The 20,887-nt window shown below is 43.4% G+C and overlaps 1 protein-coding gene across 4 annotated transcripts in view; it reads right to left on the reverse strand.

Moving 5' to 3' along the window:
- Window positions 1–20,887, reverse strand: part of LOC110500696 (neurexin-2) — a 1,070,834-nt gene that overhangs the window by 785,448 nt on the left and 264,499 nt on the right. For all 4 annotated transcript variants that reach the window (XM_036958142.1, XM_036958143.1, XM_036958144.1 and 1 more), the window contains exon 4: window positions 2,746–2,775. In XM_036958142.1, coding sequence (XP_036814037.1) covers window positions 2,746–2,775 — 30 coding nt within the window. The remainder of the gene's footprint in view (window positions 1–2,745; window positions 2,776–20,887) is intronic.

A 20,887-nucleotide genomic window follows, 5' to 3' on the forward strand; every position in this document is an offset into this window, starting at 1 on the left:
GCCAGCTGTAGAAAAATGCTTATGGAAATTCTCAATTATCTTGGATTTATCAGTGGTGACACTGTTTCCTAGCCTCAGTGCAGTGGACAGCTAGGAGGAGGTGCTCTTATTCTCCATGGACTTTACAGTTTCCCAGAACTTTTTGGAGTTTTGCTACAGGATGCAAATTTCTGTTTGAAAAAGCTAGCCTTTGCTCTCCTGACTGCCTGTGTATATTGGTTCCTAACTTCCCTGAAAGGTTGCGTATCGTGGGAGTTATTTAATGCTAATGCAGTACGCCACAGGATATTTTTGAGTTGGTCAAGGGCAGTCAGGTCTGGAGTGAACCAAGGGCTATATCTGTTCCTGGTTCTACATTGTTTGAATGGGGCATGCTTATTTAAGATGGTGAGGAAAGCATTTTTAAAGAATAACCAGGCATCTTCTACTGACAAAATGAGGTCAATATCCTTCCAGGTTACCCGGACCAGGTCGATTAGAAAGGCCTGCTTGCTGAAGTGTTTTAGGGAGCGTTTGACAGTGATGAGAGGTGGTAGTTTGACTGCAGACCCATTATGGACGCAGGCAATGAGGCAGTGATCGCTGAGATCCTGGTTGAAGACAGCAGAGGTGTATTTAGAGGGCAGGTTGGTAAGGATGATGTCTATAAGGGTGCCCGTGTTTACAGATTTAGGGTTGTACCTGGTAGGTTCATTGATAATTTGTGTGAGATTGAGGGCATCTAGCTTAGATTGTAAAGGGGAGCTGTTCCAGACAAGCAAGGGAGCCAAGGAGTCTTTAAAGGGGAGCTGTTGCAGACATGTAAGGGAGCCAATGAGTCTTTAAAGGGGAGGTGTACCAGACATGTAATAGAGCTAACGAGTCTTTAAATGTGTCTTTATTTTCAGCTTTGAATGAGAGAATTTATTTCCCTAAGATTATGTTTTCAATATAGTTCTTGTTTTATTAATACTATGTTACTTGTTTATGTGTTTTCTTATATGTAAGACTTAATGCCATTTGTAATTTGTTTCGTTGCAGATTTATGTTTAAAATACTATCCAGATAAGAAATTGTCATAGAATTAGAGAAAAATAGTATCAGTCACTAAGACATTTGCAACCCATTCACAGTAAAACGTATTTCTATTCCGATTTCAGATGATCAACCCTTACTGACTAAATATGCTCCAAGTTTTTTACTATCATAATTAGAACGTTTTGTAAATGGCAGATGTTTGGGAGTAAAGTGTGGATTTTTGAATAAGATACACATTTTCGCTGGTGTTTTTTCTTGACTGATTACAATTGATTTGATGTGGTGCTATTGTGTGTCATATCATTTGAAAAACCTGTTTCTCAGCTCTTAAAATGTGTATCATGTTTTCATATAAGGTTTGACACCAGAAAAGTATTCTAATTTATCCACATCCAGATATCGTACAGTACGTGCTAAATGCCACCTTCTCACTTGGTTATGAACGCACGATAAGGAGTCTTTAAAGGGGAGGTGTTCCAGACATGTAAGTTGTTTGATATAGGAACCTGTATGTGTTTAAAGAGAATAGAGGTGAATCTCAAATGTCTTTCCTAGAATCTTCGCATCCTCTCCTCTCCCCTCGCCGCCTCCTCAAATGGCAGAGGGAAGCGAGGAGAGCATTGGATCAAAAGATCCTTCAGAGTAGACACAAGGAATTGAGGAATGACTTTTACAATGCACCCCAGGAGAGGGAGTTTTAGAAATCCTATTTGGATCCCAGTGCATCAGTGATGGAGGTCGAAGGGGGAGAGGAAAGGGAGTCGATAGGAGCTAGCTAGACCGTTCTCTCTATTCTAGTAAAGGTCAGTGTGCTCCCCAACCTATCCCTGCCTGCTTGAATCTCTCTCTCCCATGAACTTTCCCTCTCCCGCCATTCTTGGTAGGTTCACGTCAGGAGACGACAGAGCAACCGAGTGTCTGTATAAACAGGGCAGAAAAGGTTGGCTGTGTGAAGAGTGAAATGCTCTAATGAATGTGATTGAATAGAAGGATAAAGGTTGTGCCACTATATCTGCTTGGTCGTGGTTGAGAGTAATATTGAGTCAGAGCAGTTCCATTGGAGACCATAACATGTCCATAGCAGCACAGTTCAATCTCATCGCTTTTCAGACAGTCTTTTCTTCATACATAATTCACAAGACATTCTTTCCAGGTTAACATTTCAAATAGCTTGCAGTCTGTCTAAGCTTAACATCTAAAAACCTAATCATAACAGATCAGGGTGCCAAACAATGAGAATGACAGCAGAGTGGTGATAGAAAACTCTGTGCCATTCAACAACAACTTTGTTGCATTACTAAGAGGGGTAACATACAGCTAACACTTGACAAACTGTTTTTTTTCCTGTAGACACTTTTTTGAAAACCCAAGCAGAAGGGAGAGCAGAAAAGCGTTACCTGCAGCCCGGGAGGTCGTAGGTCAGGGTGGTTCCAGATGAGCCAGAAGGACAGGACAAGGGTGGGACGGACAGTGTGGAGGCACAGAGAGCACAAGGAAGGATATGGCAGGAAGCACAACCAAAACAATGAGAAATGAGTGGGGAAGAGTGTGAGAGAATTGGGGGGTGCCATGGGATGAGTAGATGGGTTAGGAGGACGGGTTAAGGAAAATGGAGGTAGGGAAATGTGGGGTGGTGAGGAAAGAGGAGGAGTGAAGAAGAGGAGAGGTTGGGCAGAGGAGTACTTTTTCCTCGGAAAAAAAGAACCAAAAAAAGGAATGAACCCATACCTTGGTTGTTTAACGTCAGGTGCGCCAGACCTTGAAGGAAAGAACAGAAAAAAAGAAAACAAAGGAAAAAAGGTCATAAAAGGTAACGGGAGGGGAAAAAACATTGTCACAACGTTGGACTGCAGTTTGTGACAGACATCCTGGGGCAGACTCGGATGTCAGAGATTCAACTCAAAGGTAAAACAAAAAAAAGAGAGAGAGAGAGAAAGAGAGAGAAGATAACGAAAAAACAAGCAAACACTTCTTGATGTGGGGGGGGGTAGAAAAAAAGAAGCATTTCATTCGGTGCAACCCTCGTAGGCCATTGCTCACACAAATGCTTTTTTTTTCTCACTGAAGTACTTATGGAACATACACATAGTAACTGTTTGGCAGGCTTGAGATTTAACTGAATTCTTTGCCTACGGTATAAATCTTTTCTGCTCTTGGAGATCCAAGGTCTCTAACAGAACGGGTCAGTGATAAGTGTAAAAACACAAAGAGAGAAGAACATTCGTTTCGTTGCCAGGAACAGAAGACTATATACACCGGCACAGATGCAGTAAGTGACAAACATCCAAAATACAATGTTCCTGAAATCAGGGATAAACAAATTTGAGCCAAAACAGGAGTCCAATCATTTCAAAGGGCTTCACAGTTTTGGAGTCAAACTATGTCGACCACACACAGCAACAGCTAACATTGTAGTCTATCCGAGTCCCATCTGAACACAATAACAGCTTTCCGACAGAAATCCAGCAGTTTACAACGATACATCCCAAGTGCTGACGAAATTACTTCAGCCAGAACCAACTTTAAACAAACTGTAGATGTGGGCTTGATATGTGCTTCTCTCAAGCCGGCAGGACACCGTTACAGCATCAAAAGATCTTTGTTCACACTATTGTCAAAGCCGCGAATGGTTAAACAGCAGTCCTATTAGTCAAGGTGTCGCGTATAAATAACTGATAACAAAAAGGGTAGTATGTTCTATCCATGAACATTTCAGAAATGTCAGAATCCGTTTTAATGTCTGATATGATCACAGCCTCAAATTCAAAGAACTGCTCCTGTTTCACTTACTGTAGCTTGGTATATTCTTACCACTGGCAGAATAACATACAACATTATACCACGACCACTGTTGGCTAAACAGTGGGAATAAGATAGCCTTTAGTTTAACTGCTAAATAACCTTGCAAAAAAAACACAGAGGATAAGCTATGAAGAAAAAAGGACCGAACTTGCTTAATATAGGAACCTTAATTAACCTATGTTCCAGTGAAAAGAAGGGCATTTCCATTGTAGGGCTACAATGACCATCTGCTGCTCTTGTCCAATCAGCTTTAACTTGGCTGAATGAATCACTTCTAGGTCCAGGTTCTCAAGTCCAATCGTTCTCCAGTTAAACACCAGGCAGCCTTCATTGGGACAGCCATACAATTGCAAGGCCACAGATTTCCTGGAAAATGAATATTGAGATTTCTTACAAAACACATACGCAGCTATACACACATAATAGGATGTTTTGATTGACCTGACATTTTCTCAGAGCAACTGAGAAGTACACAGAATCAACTTCTTGAGGTATTGGTAAGAAGCCACCCTGCTGACAAATGATATGTCTTGAACAGAACATTTCTAATCCTCACTGATGATTAGAACAGTTTAGTCAAAACACTTGTGAGTCAGACTCGAAGGTCGATAGCAATGGAGTCAACCATCATTTACCGCAACAGCATTGGTAAACATTTAAGGAGTCAATTTTCTTTTGTTCTCTCTGGTAATCTTCTAGTCTCAGGGAACAAGTCACCAGGTAGGAGATTTGTAAGAGATATCCTTATGGTGACTAAATCCATTCCGTACAATTTTGCAACCGCGGCATTCAAACGAGGCTACAAGGAAAACTAATGGGACTGTAGTGACTGTGTTGGCATCAACATCCGGGGTGTGAACTACGTTTCTATTCAAGCGTTGATTGACATGGTAACGGCCCGATAGTATTGGAGAAAAGTTTTTTAAAAACGGACCCCTCTGACGCTGTACGATAAATTGTGACGTGTCATGACATAACGTAGAGCATTCATTATGCCACTCATTCTGTGTCATACAGCCTCTTTCCACCAGGTGTGGCGCTTCTCTTGCAGATTAAAAACAAGAAAAGGACAGGGTCAGGGTTAAAGGGGATACCTGGTCAGTTGTACAACTGAATGCATTCATTTTTTGCGTCATCACTGCAGCCATCACGGCGCTCAAAAGCTGCGACAGCCGCTGTTTACTTCTGAAGATCACTTTAGAGCCGCCCTAAAAAACCCATTCAAGTTCCACACAAACCTTCAAACAGGTATGTAATGACACATTATATAAACTCTTTATAGGGTTTTATTTACATTTTAGAGGTGATAAGTTGGACAGATCGGGTGAAAAAAAGCTGTTTCCCAACTAGACATATCTCCCCCTTTCACTATCACGCAGTAGGTTTCACTTCCCCACCCGCCATTTTTAAAAAGACCCAACAGAGCTGTTTGCTTTCTTCAATCATGCAAAGACGGTCAGCATGAAGGTCTCATCATTGATTTTGCTAGAAAGGGGAGAAATTGTGCTTTACAATGGTATTCACACTACATTGGACCTAGAAGTATTGCGTATTTTGGGCGTTAAAATAAGGTAAATTGTATGGAATAGCAGATATCATTGATAGAGTGGTAGCAATTCACTGAGGGAAGACTCAATCAATGTACCAATCTAGTCAATTAACCGACTACGCCACAAAACTCAAACAACAATCCATCCCTCCACCCAGCTTACAACTGACCACAGCTAATACAGTGACTCATCCCTCCACCCAGCTTACAGCAGACCAACAGCTAATACAGTGACTCATCCCTCCACCCAGCTTACAGCAGACCAACAGCTAATACAGTGACTCACCCCTCCACCCAGCTTACAGCAGACCAACAGCTAATACAGTGACTCATCCCTCCACCCAGCTTACAACAGACCAACAGCTAATACAGTGACTCATCCCACCACCCAGCTTACAACAGACCAACAGCTAATACAGTGACTCATCCCACCACCAAGCTTACAACTGACTAACAGCTAATACAGTGACTCATCCCTCCACCCAGCTTACAACTGACTAACAGCTAATACAGTGACTCATCCCTCCACCCAGCTTACAACAGACTAACAGCTAATACAGTGACTCATCCCACCACCAAGCTTACAACTGACTAACAGCTAATACAGTGACTCATCCCTCCACCCAGCTTACAACTGACTAACAGCTAATACAGTGACTCATCCCTCCACCCAGCTTACAACAGACTAACAGCCAACCACCCAGCTTACAACAGACCAACAGCTAATACAGTGACTCATCCCACCACCCAGCTTACAACAGACCAACAGCTAATACAGTGACTCATCCCTCCACCCAGCTTACAACAGACCAACAGCCAACCACCCATTCCGAGTACAACATTGTCCTCTATCGTCTCTTAATAGAGACTGTGACTCCAGTCACAGGAACATAGTGCATGTTTTATTTATCTATTTGGGCTGATTCCTGCCAGTGACCTCCCTCCTTTTTTTTGTTCCACTACCCATGATGCATTAGACAGAAAAGGCTGCCCAATGAAACAGGCCTGTGTTGATAGTGCATACCAAATCATCTCATCCCCAGGGTTCTCTGCCTCCTTCTCTCCTTCCCTCTCTCCCTGACCGCTTGCTGGAGCAGAGGCAACATTATAAATATCCTGAAGTGGGGCGATGGTCAGAAGAGGAGGAGAGGTGGAAGTGCCGCAGCGACAGAGGGGTGGCAAGGGCCAAGGAGCACAGCTGTTTGTCACACAGCTGGCCCCCTCTTTGTAACTTTGCACTCTGAAACACTCCAAAATAACATAAGGAGAAATTGTCCGTGTATGTGCATGTGTTTGTATTATCTTGGCAGAGGCACAGGGTGTCAGACTAACAGTGAGCCAGAGCCTGAGCAGGATATCAAGAGGCTTCAACATGTTCCACCATATGAGAGAGAGAGAGAGAGAGAGAGAGAGAGAGAGAGAGAGAGAGAGAGAGAGAGAGAGAGAGAGAGAGAGAGAGAGAGAGAGAGAGAGAGAGAGAGAGAGAGAGAGAGTGAGTGAGTTCTGGCCCAAACATATCAAGTGAGCACCCGCTGTCTTTCACACATGGCTCCCAGCCAAACAGCCTATGTGAAAGGCTTAGTACTACAGACCTCTCTGAGGAAACAGCCAGTAAGTCCTAATCACAGTAACTCAACTCAAAGGAAAGCCATTCGATTGCATTGGGAAGTCCCCTTCATACACAAATCAAATTACTGCCACTACATACACTATCCTTGATCACATATTGAAAACATAATGAAAATAAAAACTCGCCCTGCGACTTTTCCTTTACCCCAACTGCTGAAAATGTGATTACGCTCTTAATTGTGCTATGAGTGCAAATGGGAGAGCCTGATGCAATCCGAGCCGACGAGGGACGAACGTTGATTGGCTGGAGATGATTGAGTGACAGATGGAGATGAGTCACAATTCTGTCATTAGGAGGTAACGTGCAACCGTGAAATTGTCTCTCTCTCTCAGCTGGCTTCTGCTACTCTCCTCTCGTCTCGTCTTGTCTCCTCTCCTCTCCTCCATTACCCCACTCTGCTTCCAGCCATCTCCACCCAGCAACACTGCTGGCCGTGGGTCCTGGGTAGCAAAACAACCCCACCCGACCTTTAATCAAGGACAAAAATAGTGAGGGTATACAAAAAGCTACGTTCACAGAAAACATTAGCATTTGTGATGATTGCAGGAAATTCGTGATGAATGTCAACATTTCACCCTAGAGCCATCACTGATGTAATATTCATATGTATAAACATACTGAATTGTAATTGGATGCATTTTACCGCCGTATCATACTGTGCTATGATTGGTTAAGACCACCCAGGGGGTGAGGTCATGGTCAGTTGATCATAGTATGAGACACGGGAACATGCCAGTTATAGCTAGCTAATAAAGAGCTACGTCAAGAAATATCCTGTCGTACTGCATTTTATTATTTTGTACAAAGTGTGTCAAACAAGGCATGGTGTCAGAGTAAAAGGACTAAAAGATTTTGCTGGAGTTCCTTCACCTCGAATGGACTGGGAGTCTACAAACTTATGATGCATGGCGTAAGTACAAACAGCATGTGGAGCTAATGTTCACTGATCCTCTGAAGGACAGGAGAAGAGGGACAATGCAGCTACTTGCTCCTCTGGATCGATGAAAAAGGGAGAGATATTTACAACACATGGACACTTACCGAGGCTGAATCAAAGGTACTGAAAACATACAGCGATCGTTTTGAAGCATATGTTGTGCCGAAGACCAAGACGATTTACGCCAGGTACAAATTCCATGAGAAAGTACAGGGAGCTAGCGAATCGTTTGAACAGTTTGTGACTGAGCTGCGTCTGCTTGTGAATGACAGATTTTCACATTGTCAGCTCGGGGATTCGGTTACTGGCCCAACGTTCTAACCACTAGGCTACCTGCCGCCCCAAACGTTCACATATCACGTGAATAAGCAGTGCATGCAGTCAGGCAAACATCAAAGCACACATCCGGAGAGAGACATAAACTCCAAAACAGAGCGACATAGACACAAAACGCCACAAAACTTGTGGATATTGTGAATACAAAGTGCATGGCGAACAGGGAAATTCCCCAGCTAAAGGAAAACAGTGTACTAAATGTGGAAAATGGAATCACTTGGAATCACGCAAAAGTGTGCAGAGCTTACCGTGGAAAAACTACACGCAGTGAGTGAAGATGAAATGTCAATCAGAGTCAAATGCTGATGAACTATTTATTGATTCAGTGACAGAAAAATTAAATGTCAGAGACAGAGCAAGCCTTTGCTGACCTTGAGATAGGAACACAAGGCACAGAGCTAAAGTTCAAACTAGACACTGGTGCACAAGTAAACATTATTCCTCTGAATAGGTACCGCAGCTTGACATCTGAGTGCGAGCTACAGCCCACCACGCGCAGACGGACTGGTTATGGTGAACAGCTCCCAGTAAATGCACATAAATGCAATAAATGCAAATACAAGGAAAGTGACATGATGTTGGACTTTTACGTTGTTGACACTAGAGCACCTGCAGTGCTAGGTCTTAAAGCATGTTTAGACATGGACCTCATCAAGCTAGTTTGATCAGTGACAGCACCAGTAGAGACAGAACATGTACTGGAGGAGTTTGCTGATGTTTTCACAGTAATAGGACTATTCCCAGGAGAATGTACCATTCACCTTGACCTACACACAACCCTTGTGGTCTACCCACTGAGAAATATTCCCCTTGCTCTCCACGCCCGTATGAAGAAAGAGTTGGAGAGCATTGAGCAATCTGACATAGTCACCAAGGTTACAAAACCGTGGTGGTGGAGAAACCACACACAGGCAAGCTCAGAGTATGTCTCGACCCAAGAGAGGCTATCAAACACCCCCATTATCATTTACCAATACTTGATGGCAACACGCACAAGCTAGCTGGAGCACGCTAATTCAGTGTCATGGACGCCTGATCAGGTACTGGGCTATCATGCCCACAGAAGAGTCATCTAAGCTCACAACGTTCAACACAGCGTTTGGATGCTACAGGTTCCGTCGCCTGCCTTTTTGGATTATTTCAGTCCAAGACAAGTTTCAGCAAAAGATTGACGAAGTGTACAAAGGCCTCGGCGGAGTTGTGGCAATTGTGGACGACATCCTTGTCTATGGTCAAACCAAAGAGGAACGTGACAGAAACCTCTGCGCGATGCTGCAAAGGTCCCGCAAGAGAGGAGTCCGGCTCAACCCCGAGAAGAGCACAGTCGGCACTACAGAGGGCAGCTACTTCGGAACATCTTCTCACAGTGAATGGAATCAAGCCAGATCCACAGTGGATCTCAACCATAAAATACATGGAGCCACCAAAGAACTGTGCAGAGCTGGAAACAGTGCTTGGCATGGTCAACTACTTAGCCAAGTTCGCCCCCAGCCTCTCCAATGCTAATGCACTCCTGCGTCAACTGCTAAAGCAGTCCAGTGAGTTTCCCTGGGACAAGCAACGCGACATTGCTTTCCAGAGAGTGAAAGACTTGATCACGAGAGAACCAGGACCAGTCCTTGCCTACTACGACCCCAACAAAGAGCTCAGACTCCAAGTGGACGCGTCAAACTATGGACTAGGTGCAGCGCTACTGCAAGAAGGAAAGCCCATCGGCTACACTTCCAAATCTCTCACAGACTGTGAAATCAACTACGCTCAAATCAAAAAGGAGCTCTACGCCATTCTGTTTGGATGTAAGCATTTCCATCATTACGTATATGGAAGACAAGCCATTGTGGAATCCGACCACAAGCCCTTCAAGTCAATCATGAGGAAACCGCTAGCCGCAGCCCCGCCAAGGCTACAGAGAATGATCTTTCAACTACAAAAATACGACTTGACAATCACTCACCGTCCAGGCAAAGACATCCCTGTTGCAGACACACTCTCCAGGAAGTTACCTGCAAGGACAGCAGCCTCAGTGAAGGCATGGACATGCAAGTTCACACTGTGTACATTAACTTACCAGTTAGTGACACAAAACTGAAGGAGATCCGAGCAGAAACAGAAAAGGACTCACAACTCACACAGCTGAGGAAAGTCATACAGGATGGATGGCCTGTGGAGAGGAAAAATTGCCCTCAGAGCGTCTCAGTTCTGGCACCATCGTGATGAACTATCACAGTTTAAGGGAATCATTTTCAAAGGAGAGAAAATCATCACCCCTACCAGTCTCAGAGAAGTGATTTTGACAAAGATCCATGCTGGACACATGGGCGTGGAAAAGTGCAAACAGAGAGCACGGGACATTTTGTTTTGGCCCGGAATATGCAAACAAATAGAGGACATTGTTGGTAAATGCACCACCTGTCTTGAACTACGCCCCTCAAACACCAAAGAGCCAATGTTACCTCACTGTATCCCAGACCAACCCTGGCAGGTCGTGGCAACCAATCTGTTCACCTGGAACAACGAGGACTACATTGTAACAGTGGACTACTGCAGCAGATACTTCGAACTCGACAAGCTTCATACCACCACATCTGCAGCTGTGATACACAAGCTAAAAGTAATCTTTGCCAGGCATGGCATTGTAGAGACTGTAATATCTGACAATGGCCCCTGTTACAAATTAAAATAATTTGAATCCTTCACAAAAGCATGAGTTCACATGTCTCCACAAGCCCACATTACCCTCAAAGTAATGGCCTTGCTGAAAAATCTGTGCAGATTGCTAAATCACTCATGGACAAAGCAAAAGCAGACAAGAGAGACCCCTACCTCAGTCTCCTTGAATACCGCAACACTCCAGTTGACAGCTTCAAATCACCAGCCCAGCGGTTGATGAGACACAGACTTCGTTCAGTCCATCCCAGCACCAACCAGCAGCTGCAACCTGAGGTCGCCAGCTACAAGGAAATGCATGAAAAACAACCAAAGCGATACTACGACAGGCCAGCTAGACCATGGCCACCACTGATCGACGGAGAGTCAGTTAGAATCCAGGCGCATGGCCTCTGGAAGCCAGCAGTTGTCATCCAGCCAGCTGACCCTGAACGTTCATATCACGTCCGCACCGCAGAAGGAGCTGTGTACCGCCGCAATCGTCATCACCTACTGAACACAGAAGAACACTACACTGACAAGATGAACTGTTCCCCTGAAAGAGAATGTGATGGACTAAACACACACACAGCACAACATAAACCATACTTACCTGCAACACCACAAGAACTGTTGACTGACACAGAAGCAGGCTCAGCATCATATCGCACAAGCTCAGGAAGAGAGGTCAAGCCCAGAGCTGTCCTAGACCTGTGAAATGTCAAAGGGTGTAGGTGGATCACTGCCCTAAAAGAGCTCCAGACTGAAAACGTGTTATTGAAAAGTTGACTTGAAATGCTTTGGTACTGTATTAGTTTGACATGTTAAGATGTCATTGCTAGAGTGAAAGCTGAGTTGGTGAGAATCCTTTGTTCTAACAGTAACAGTATGCTGAATCATTGTTTCAGAGTCTGTTATGTTGATTCAGCTGCTGCAGTACACAATATAAATGGTTACTTACTTTGAGTTCAAGCTACAGGGCATGAATTCAAAAGAAACGCTTAGAATATGTAAAACATTTTTCTTTTTGTTTTAAAAGAAGGGGGATGTAATATTCATATGTGTAAACATAATGAATTGTAATTGGATGGATTTTACCACCGTATCTAACTGAGCTATGATTGGTTAAGACCACCCAGATGGTGAGGTCATGGTCAGTTGATCTCATAATGACAAAGTTAAAACGTTTATTTAAATTTTCTGCAAATGTATTAAATATAATAATTTCTTATTTACATAAGTATTCAGAACCTTTTCTATGAGACTCAAAATTGTGCTCAGGCTCACCCTGTTTCCATTGATCAACCTTGAGATGTTTCGACAACTTTTTGGGGTCCACCTGTGGTAAATTCAAATGATTGTACATGATTTGGAATGGCACACATCTGTCTATATAAGGTCCCATAGTTGACATTGCATGTCAGAGCAAAAACCAAGCCATGAGGTCAATGGAATTGTCAGTAGAACTCCGAGACAGGATTGTGTCGAGGCAAATATCTGGGGAAGGGTAACAAAAATCTTCTGCCTCATTGAAGCTCTCCAAGAACAAAATGGCCTCCATCACTCTTAAATGGAAGAAGTTTGGAACCATTAAGATTCTTCCTAGAGCTGGCCACCCGGCCAAACAGAGCAATCGGGGGAGAAAAGCCTTGGTTAGGGAGGTGACCAAGAACCCAATGGTAATTCTGACAGATCGCTTGAGTTCCTCTGTTGAGAGATTGGAGAACATTCCAGAAGGACAACCATCTCTGCAGCACACCACCAATCAGGCCTTTATGGTAGAGTGGCCAGACATAAGCCACTCCTTAGTAAAAGGCACATGACAGCCCGCTTGGAGTTTGCCAAAATGCACATGAAGGCTCTCAGACCATGAGAAACAAGATTCTCTGGTCAGATGAAACCAAGATTAAACTCTTTGGCCTGAATGCCAAGCGTCACATCTGGAGGAAACCTGGCGCCATCCCTATGTTGAAACATGTGGTGGCAGCATCATGATGTGGGGACGTTTTTCAGCGGAAGGGACTGGGAGACTAGTCAGGATCAAGGGAAAGATGAACGGAACACAGTACAGAGAGATCCTTGATGAAAACCTGCTCCAGAGAGGACCTCAGACTGGGGCAAAGGTTCACCTTCCAACAGGACAACAACCCTAAGCACACAGCCAAGACAACGCAGAAGTGGCTTAGAGACAAGTCTCTGAATGTCCTTGAGTGGCCCACCCAGAGCCCGGACTTGAACTCGATCAAACATCACTGGAGAGACCTGAAAATAGCTGTGCAGCAACTCTCCCCATCCAACCTGACAGAGCTTGAGAGGATTTGCAGAGAGGAATGGGAAAAACTCCACAAATACAGGTGTGCCAAGCTGTAGCATCATACCCAAGAACATTCGAGGCTGTATTCTGCCAAAGGTGTGTCAGTAAAGTACTCAGTAAAGGTCTGAATACTTACGTAAATGTGATCTTTCAGTTTATTATTTTTAATACATTTGCAAAAAAATTCTAAAAACCTGTTTTTGCTTTGTCATTATGGGATATTGTGTGTAGATTGATGGGGAAAAAAAAACATTTAATCAATTTCAGTAGAAGACTGTAATGTAACCAAATGTGGAAAACGTCAGTGGGTCTGAACAACTGTATATATATATATATACACTGTATATGTATACAGTTGAAGTCGGAAGTTTACATACACTTAGGTTGGAGTCATTAAAACTTGTTTTTCAACCACTCCACAAATTCCTTGTAAGTCGGTTAGGACAACTACTTTGTGCATGACACAATCATTTTTCCAACAATTATTTATAGACAGATTATTTCACTTATAATTCACTGTATCACAATTCCAGTGGGTCAGAAGTTTACATGCACTAAGTTGACTGTACCTTTAAACAGCTTGGGAAATTCCAGAAAATTATGTCATAGTTTTAGAAGCTTCTGATAGACTAATTGACATAATTTGAGTCAATTGGAGGTGTACCTGCGGATGTATTTCAAGGCCTACCTTCAAACTCAGTGCCTCTTTGCTTGACATTATGGGAAAATCAAAAGAAATTAGCCAAGACCTCAGAAAAAAATGTGTAGACCTCAAGTCAGGTTCATCTTTGGGAGCAATTTCCAAATACCTGAAGGTACCACGTTCATCTGTACAAACAGTACGCAAGTATAAACACCATGGGACCATGCAGCCATCATACCGCTCAGACAAGTTCTGTCTCCTAGAGATGAACGTACTTTTTTGCAAAAAGTGCAAATCAATCACAGAACAACACCTTGTGAAGATGCCAGAGGAAACAAGTACAAAAGTATCTATATCCACAGTAAAACAAGTCCTAAATTGACATAATCTGAAATGCCGCTCAGCAAGGAAGAAGCCACTGCTCCAAAACCACCACAAAAAAAGCCAGACTACGGATTGCAGCTGCACATGGGGACAAATATCTTACTTTTTGGAGAAATGTCCTCTGGTCTGATGAAACAAAAATAGAACTGTTTGGCCATAATGACCATCGTTATGTTTGGGGGAAAAGGGGGAATGCTTGCAAGCCGAAGAACACCATCCCAACTGTGAAGCACTGGGGTGGCAGCATCATGTTGTGTGGGTTCATTGCTGAGGGAGGGACTGGTGCACTTCACAAAATAGATGGTATCATGCAGGAGGAAAATTATGTGGATATATTGAAGCAACATCTCAAGACATCAGTCAGGAAGTTAAAGCTAAGGACAACAAAGTCAAGGTATTGGAGTGGCCATCACAAAGCCCTGACCTCAATCATATAGAAAAGTTGTGGGTAGAACTTTAAAAGCGTGTGTGACCTGACTAAGTTACATCAGCTCCGTCAGGAGGAATGGGCCAAAATTCACCCATCTATTGTGGGAAGCTTGTGGAAGGCTACCTGAAATGTTTGACCCAAGTTAAACATTTTAAAGGCAATGCTACCAAATACTAATTGAGTGGATATAAAATTCTGACCCACTGGGAATTTGATGAAAGGAATAAAAACTGAAATAAATAATTCTCTCTACTATTATTCTGACATTTCACATTCTTAAAATAAAGTGGTGACCCTAACTGACCTAAGAAAGGGAATTTAGCGTCCGTGGGAATCTTGACCCTAGGCAAGGCCCTTAAGCTGATTGGCTCCAGTGTTAAATCTGTATGGGGACTAACACTATGTATTCAAAAGTATATGGATACCCCTTCAAATTAGTGGATTCGGCAATTTTAGCCACACCCATTGCTGACAGGTATATAAAATTGAGCACACAGCCATGCACTCTCCATAGACAAACATTGACAGTAGAATGGCCTTACTGAAGAGCTCAGTGACTTTGAACATGGCATCGTCATAGGATGCCACCTTTCCTTCAAATCAGTTCGTCAGATTTTTGCCATGTTGGAGCTGCCCTGGTCAACTGTAAGGGTTGTTATTTTGAAGTGGAAATGTCTAAGAGAAGCAACTGCTCAGCTGCGAAATAGTAGGCCACACAAGCTGACAGATCAGGACCACCAAGTGCTGAAGAGTGTAGTGCATAAAAATCGACTGTCCTTGATTTCAACACTCATTACAGAGTTCGAAACTGCCTCTGGAAGCAACATCAGCACAAGTACTGTTTGTCGAGAGCTTCATAAAATGGATTTCCATGGCAGATCAGCTGCACACAAGCCTAAGATCACCATGCGCAATGCCAAGCGTTAGCTGGAGTGGAGTAAAACTCACCGCCATTGGACTCTGGAGCAGTGGAAATACTTTCTCTGGAGTGATGAATCACACTTCACCATCTGGAAATCCGACGAACAAATCTTGGTTTGGCAAATGCCAGGCGAACGCTACCTGACCCAATGAATAGTGCTAACTGTAGTTTGGTGGAGGAGGAAGAATGATCTGGGGCTGTTTTTCATGGGTCAGGCCCTCCCCTTAGTTCCAGTGGAGGGAAATCTTAACACTACAGCATACAAAGACATTGTAGACGAGTCTGTCCTTCCAACCTTGTGGCAACAGTTCGGGGAAGACCCTTTCCTGTTTCATCACGAGAATGCCCCGTGCAAAGCGAGGTCCATACAGAAAAGGTTTGTCGAGATCGGTATGGAAGAACTTGAATGGCCTGCACAGAGCCATTACCTCAACCCCATCGAACAACTTTGGCATGAATTGGCATGAATTGGAACGCTGACCCAGGCCAAATCGCACAACATCATTACTCAACCTAACTTACGCTCTTGTGGCTGAATGGAAGCAAGTCCCTGCAGCAATGTTTCAACATCTAGTGGGAAGCCTTCCCAGAAGAGTGGAGGCTGTTATAGCAGCAAAGGGGAGACCAACTCAGTATTAAGGCCCATTATTTTGGAATGAGACGATCAGCTGTCCACATACTTTTGGCCATGTCGTCTACCACTAACTGCTTGCTATAGAGCGTCATCCATCAAAACACAGTGGTTTGGAAACGTGAAATTAAATACTTTCCAACTGGTGCGATAGAGGGTAGATGAGAGCTCTCAGTAGAGAGAGACTGAAGAGAGGAAACGGCAAAAGAAAATCCACATTCCAAATGCAGACTCCATAATGCATTAAAGTGTGTGTGTGTGTGTGTGTGTGTGTGTGTGTCCGCGCATGCATATACACACATCTGTCTGTTTTTTCCCTGTTCCTCAGGTTAAAAATCATAAAGAAATCATGTTCCTTTAGAAAATTAATTACATATAGTTCAGTGATTAATATCCATCTCGCACATTTTGTTCATTAAAAACACACAGCTAATTTGTCTGCGATACATTTGCAGAATTAATGGGATACTCCTGGAGATTGGCAGGGAGTAGAGATTTGAACTGCTTCTGTTTCATCTTAATTAAGCAGTTGATAAATAAGCTGAATCTCCATATGGTAAAACAGTAACTCGGCTATGGCAATTTCAGAATGTTACCAGTGCTAACACGGAGAGGCTAAATGGACCGTGATATCCTTGTTTCTGACTTCAAAGCATCACCTCAGACTGAAAGAGACTGAAAATGTTCAGCCAATATGCACTTCAACACCGAACGTAGGCCTGCACACACTCTCCGCACAAACCGATGGGTCGTTTACTTTCTACAAGATGAAAATACTAACCGCTGTGTGTTCCACTTTGGGGGTAATTTATGCCTTTTTCTGTGTGTTACCATTTTTGTCCCATTGTCCCAAAGGCAGTAGATTTAGCAAATATCAGATACATTAAAACTGCTCACACAACCAGCTGTGCATCCTAGTTAATCACTACTGCATAAAGGTTCTAAACATTACCTATGACCAAACATATAAGGGAGATCTAATCCAGAATCCAGTACTGTAGGGGCTCAACGAATGACCCTCTACTTAAGTCAAGAACACCTTACAGTATAGCGCAAGTTCACTGTATCCTGTGTCGGCCATTTTCTTTATTTTCCCTCCCATTCTGCTCCTATGCCAGGATTCACAATTTCATATTTTGTAGAACCAATAAATTAAAAAAATTGCCCTCTATTTCCTCTCTGTATGTGGTCAAATGAGTCATTCATCTCTGTGAGTGCTGACCCCTCTCTTCCAGGTTATCTGTCACTACTGACCCTTTGCCCTCCACTTTCACCCTCCTTTCCCATCAAAATGTTCACCGATTCATCTCATCCAATAGCAAACAGCCAATGTCATCCGCTTCCATTCACAACCGCTTTGGAGTGCCAGTGATTCCAAATGTGACAACTAGACCAATAAGCCCAGCTGAAAGATGGAGGCTGGTTCCAACCCAAGGCGCATTTCTTTCTTTCTTTCTATCTATCTTTCTATTTTTCTTACGTTCACTCCCTCTGTCTTTATCTCATATCCTTTTCCGGTGATGACGCTCTAGCTGCCTTTAGCTCCAACCCGTGAAGACAAGAGAAGAGGAGTGTAGAGAAGAGGAGGAAGGCAGGGCCCCTCTCAAGTGAGCCTTTAGGCAACACAACGCCAACCAACATCTCTGTATCTTCCAGACAAAACGGCCTGATCTTTCTCTCTCTCCACCACTTATGATCAGCCTCCCCTTCCTGAAGCTCATTTAGCTCTAAATGACTTAGTTTTATTAAGTCAGTGTTCTCTTCTCCCCCTTCTTTATTAATGTTTATATGATTACACTTCCTCCAAAATAACTCGCCATCCGCCGCTGGTAGCCTCCACACTCTGCAAACCTCTGGGGCTAAAACTCAGATCGCTTCACTTACGAAACAACAATAATCCTTTGGGATGTTAATGTGAATACCCCTACAGCCCAGAGCGTTTGTTGATGCTTAATGTTTAATTTAGATAATTTCTCCCTGGTTTTCCATTTTCCCACTTGCACATTGTGTTCCTTGATACTAATGGCATTCCGTTGCTGTGTGTGTGTTCTCTTCCCTTCGTTGGATGAATGCTAACGACTGTGTTTCATGCTAACGGGATGCCACACTGAGGGGGTTTCACTGCATGGCTCCTTCCTGGTCTCCTGTTGAGAGGTGGGGCACAGCAGGTAGGTACTCATCAGAACATGTACAATAATGAGAAATTAATGTCCTCCGACTACAATGACATTTTAATGCATCTACCTCATTGCGTTGGATCAACACGATTAGCCCGCAGAATTCACAGCTGCTTCGGAAAGTTGAGTCATTGGCAGAACGTTAGTTAATTATGAACAGATTCACCACACATTAACTCAATCATCTATCACGAGGCCTGGGATTCCCTGTGTACTTCAATCAGTATGATTTGCTTTTGCAGAATTTCTGTATCGATTCTGTCAAAGAACATTCTGTACAAAGCTTGTTTGTAGTATAGTGAGTTTGTGGTGTCGTGGTGTGTTGAATTGATTTATTTTTACAAACACGCTTTGAAGCACTGTTTGTGGGCTCCTCTTGCACGCACACAACATGCAGCGGGGTGGTCGTGGTAATTTAGCAGCCCATATGGTTTATTCATCAATATGGATCATAACCGGAATGTATAGAAACTCCATTTATAAATAATGTTTTGATGTTTTGGTTTCGCTCACCCTGATATGTCTCCGTGTATTATATCTCGTGCAGTGGTCTAAGCAGCATGCTGTGGCTCCGAGCATCCCGAGAGGAAGGCATGTCTCGACGTTCTCCGGGACCTTTCCTGACGTCTGAAATCGAAGTCTATTTCGAGTCATCAGTGTGATTATATCATCTCAAAATAACCATACGAATGTACGATGACAACATAGTTGTTTTTACCTCTGTCAAGTTCAGAAGCAAAGCAATAAACATCAGAAAAGTCGGTCAGTCTTCGGCTGACATGAAAGACACTGTACAGCTCATGCTAGAAATCCATCAAGACCTTGGAGAATACAAGTAAAGCTAATGGTCGTGTCAGGTAATAGTCTTGCTGCAAACTGACTTGTCCATTGTACCTAACAGTACTGTAGAATGTGCATCAATAACGCAGTAGCAGAATCAATGCCCTGTATTGCTACTGAGGAAGAAAGGCTCTGATAAACTGTTACTGCAGTATCAGTGACTTCACAGTGGTTTTATTTTCCTATGAAAGGATAGAGAAGAGTTCAATGCTGAGGATGCAGCCAAAGACATGAAGCAGTGAGCAATTATAAAGAATTTCTGGCAGGTAGAATCATATTTTTTAGGCCCCCCCCATGGGATATCTGTTGAAATGAGCGTGACACCCAGGCCACTGGGATAGATAGCGTCTCTGTAAACCCTAAATGGTGGCTTAATGCTCCTCCAGCTGGAAGTATTTGTACTTGAATACTGAATTACTTATAGTGGAGCAATCATGGCGAAGTTGAATGGTCATTCCTGCCAAGAGCTGAATCTACGTTGTTTCATACTGTACTCTTGAGCAGATGTGTCAAATGAAAGCCCAACATGTTCTGCCAGGGGCTAGCCATTCCCTCAAACTGTTTCTGAGTCCATAAAATCATCTTGTTTGGTCTCTATACCTGAGCTAAAAGCCGTGTAGTTTCTCGTTATCTCAAAATGCTAAACGCGTAATTAAACAAACTGAATAAATAGCAGAAGAAAAGTGAAGCAGGGAATCTGCCACGTCATCTCCAAACAAAGACTCTAGAGCAGGGAAGAGAAACAACGGAAAATTCTGCCACGTCGTCTCCAAACAAAGACTCAAGAGCAGGGAAGAGAAACAACGGAAAATTCTGTCACGTTGTCTCCAAACAAAGACTCTAGAGCAGGGAAGAGAAACAACGGAAAATTCTGCCACGTCGTCTCCAAACAAAGACTCTAGAGCAGGGAAGAGAAACAACGGAAAATTCTGTCACGTTGTCTCCAAACAAAGACTCTAGAGCAGGGAAGAGAAACAACGGAAAATTCTGCCACGTCGTCTCCAAACAAAGACTCTAGAGCAGGGAAGAGAAACAACGGAAAATTCTGTCACGTTGTCTCCAAACAAAGACTCTAGAGCAGGGAAGAGAAAAATCATAGAATAAAACAGACAGGGTTGATCACAAGAAAATTAAACGGTACTGAACCTTGTAATCAAATATTTAGACAATGTTAAACAACAAGTGCAAGGCAGCCGGGCTGCTGTGCTGTGAAATAGTCTGTGCCAGGTCGGCTGGGTATATACCGTATTTCACATGTGAAGGGGCCCCGAGAAGAGCCTCGCTGACAAACATCTATGGAAACGCTAAGCCAGAGATTCTGAATAACCATCCTAGGTAAATCTGAGGGAATACAATGGGTGCTGAAGTGTGATAACATGTTATCGGTTGTGTTTAACTGTGTCTGTGCGGGGTAGTGGGGTTTCTGGCTTTCCCTGAACAGGCAGACAGTACACATGTGTCTTGTCCCATCACCTGCCCCAACCTCGATCTCTGAATGAACAACCTAGGTATATCTAAGGGAATACAAAGTGTGTTAAAGCCAGTGGGCTTTCCGGGAATAGAAAGCAATGCAAAATGTGTCTTGTCCCACCACCGCCCCCACCTGCCTGAAGCCCAGCTAAAGCCGTT

This window comes from Oncorhynchus mykiss, chromosome 21 (genome assembly GCF_013265735.2).
Source record: "Oncorhynchus mykiss isolate Arlee chromosome 21, USDA_OmykA_1.1, whole genome shotgun sequence".
Lineage (NCBI taxonomy): Eukaryota > Metazoa > Chordata > Actinopteri > Salmoniformes > Salmonidae > Oncorhynchus > Oncorhynchus mykiss.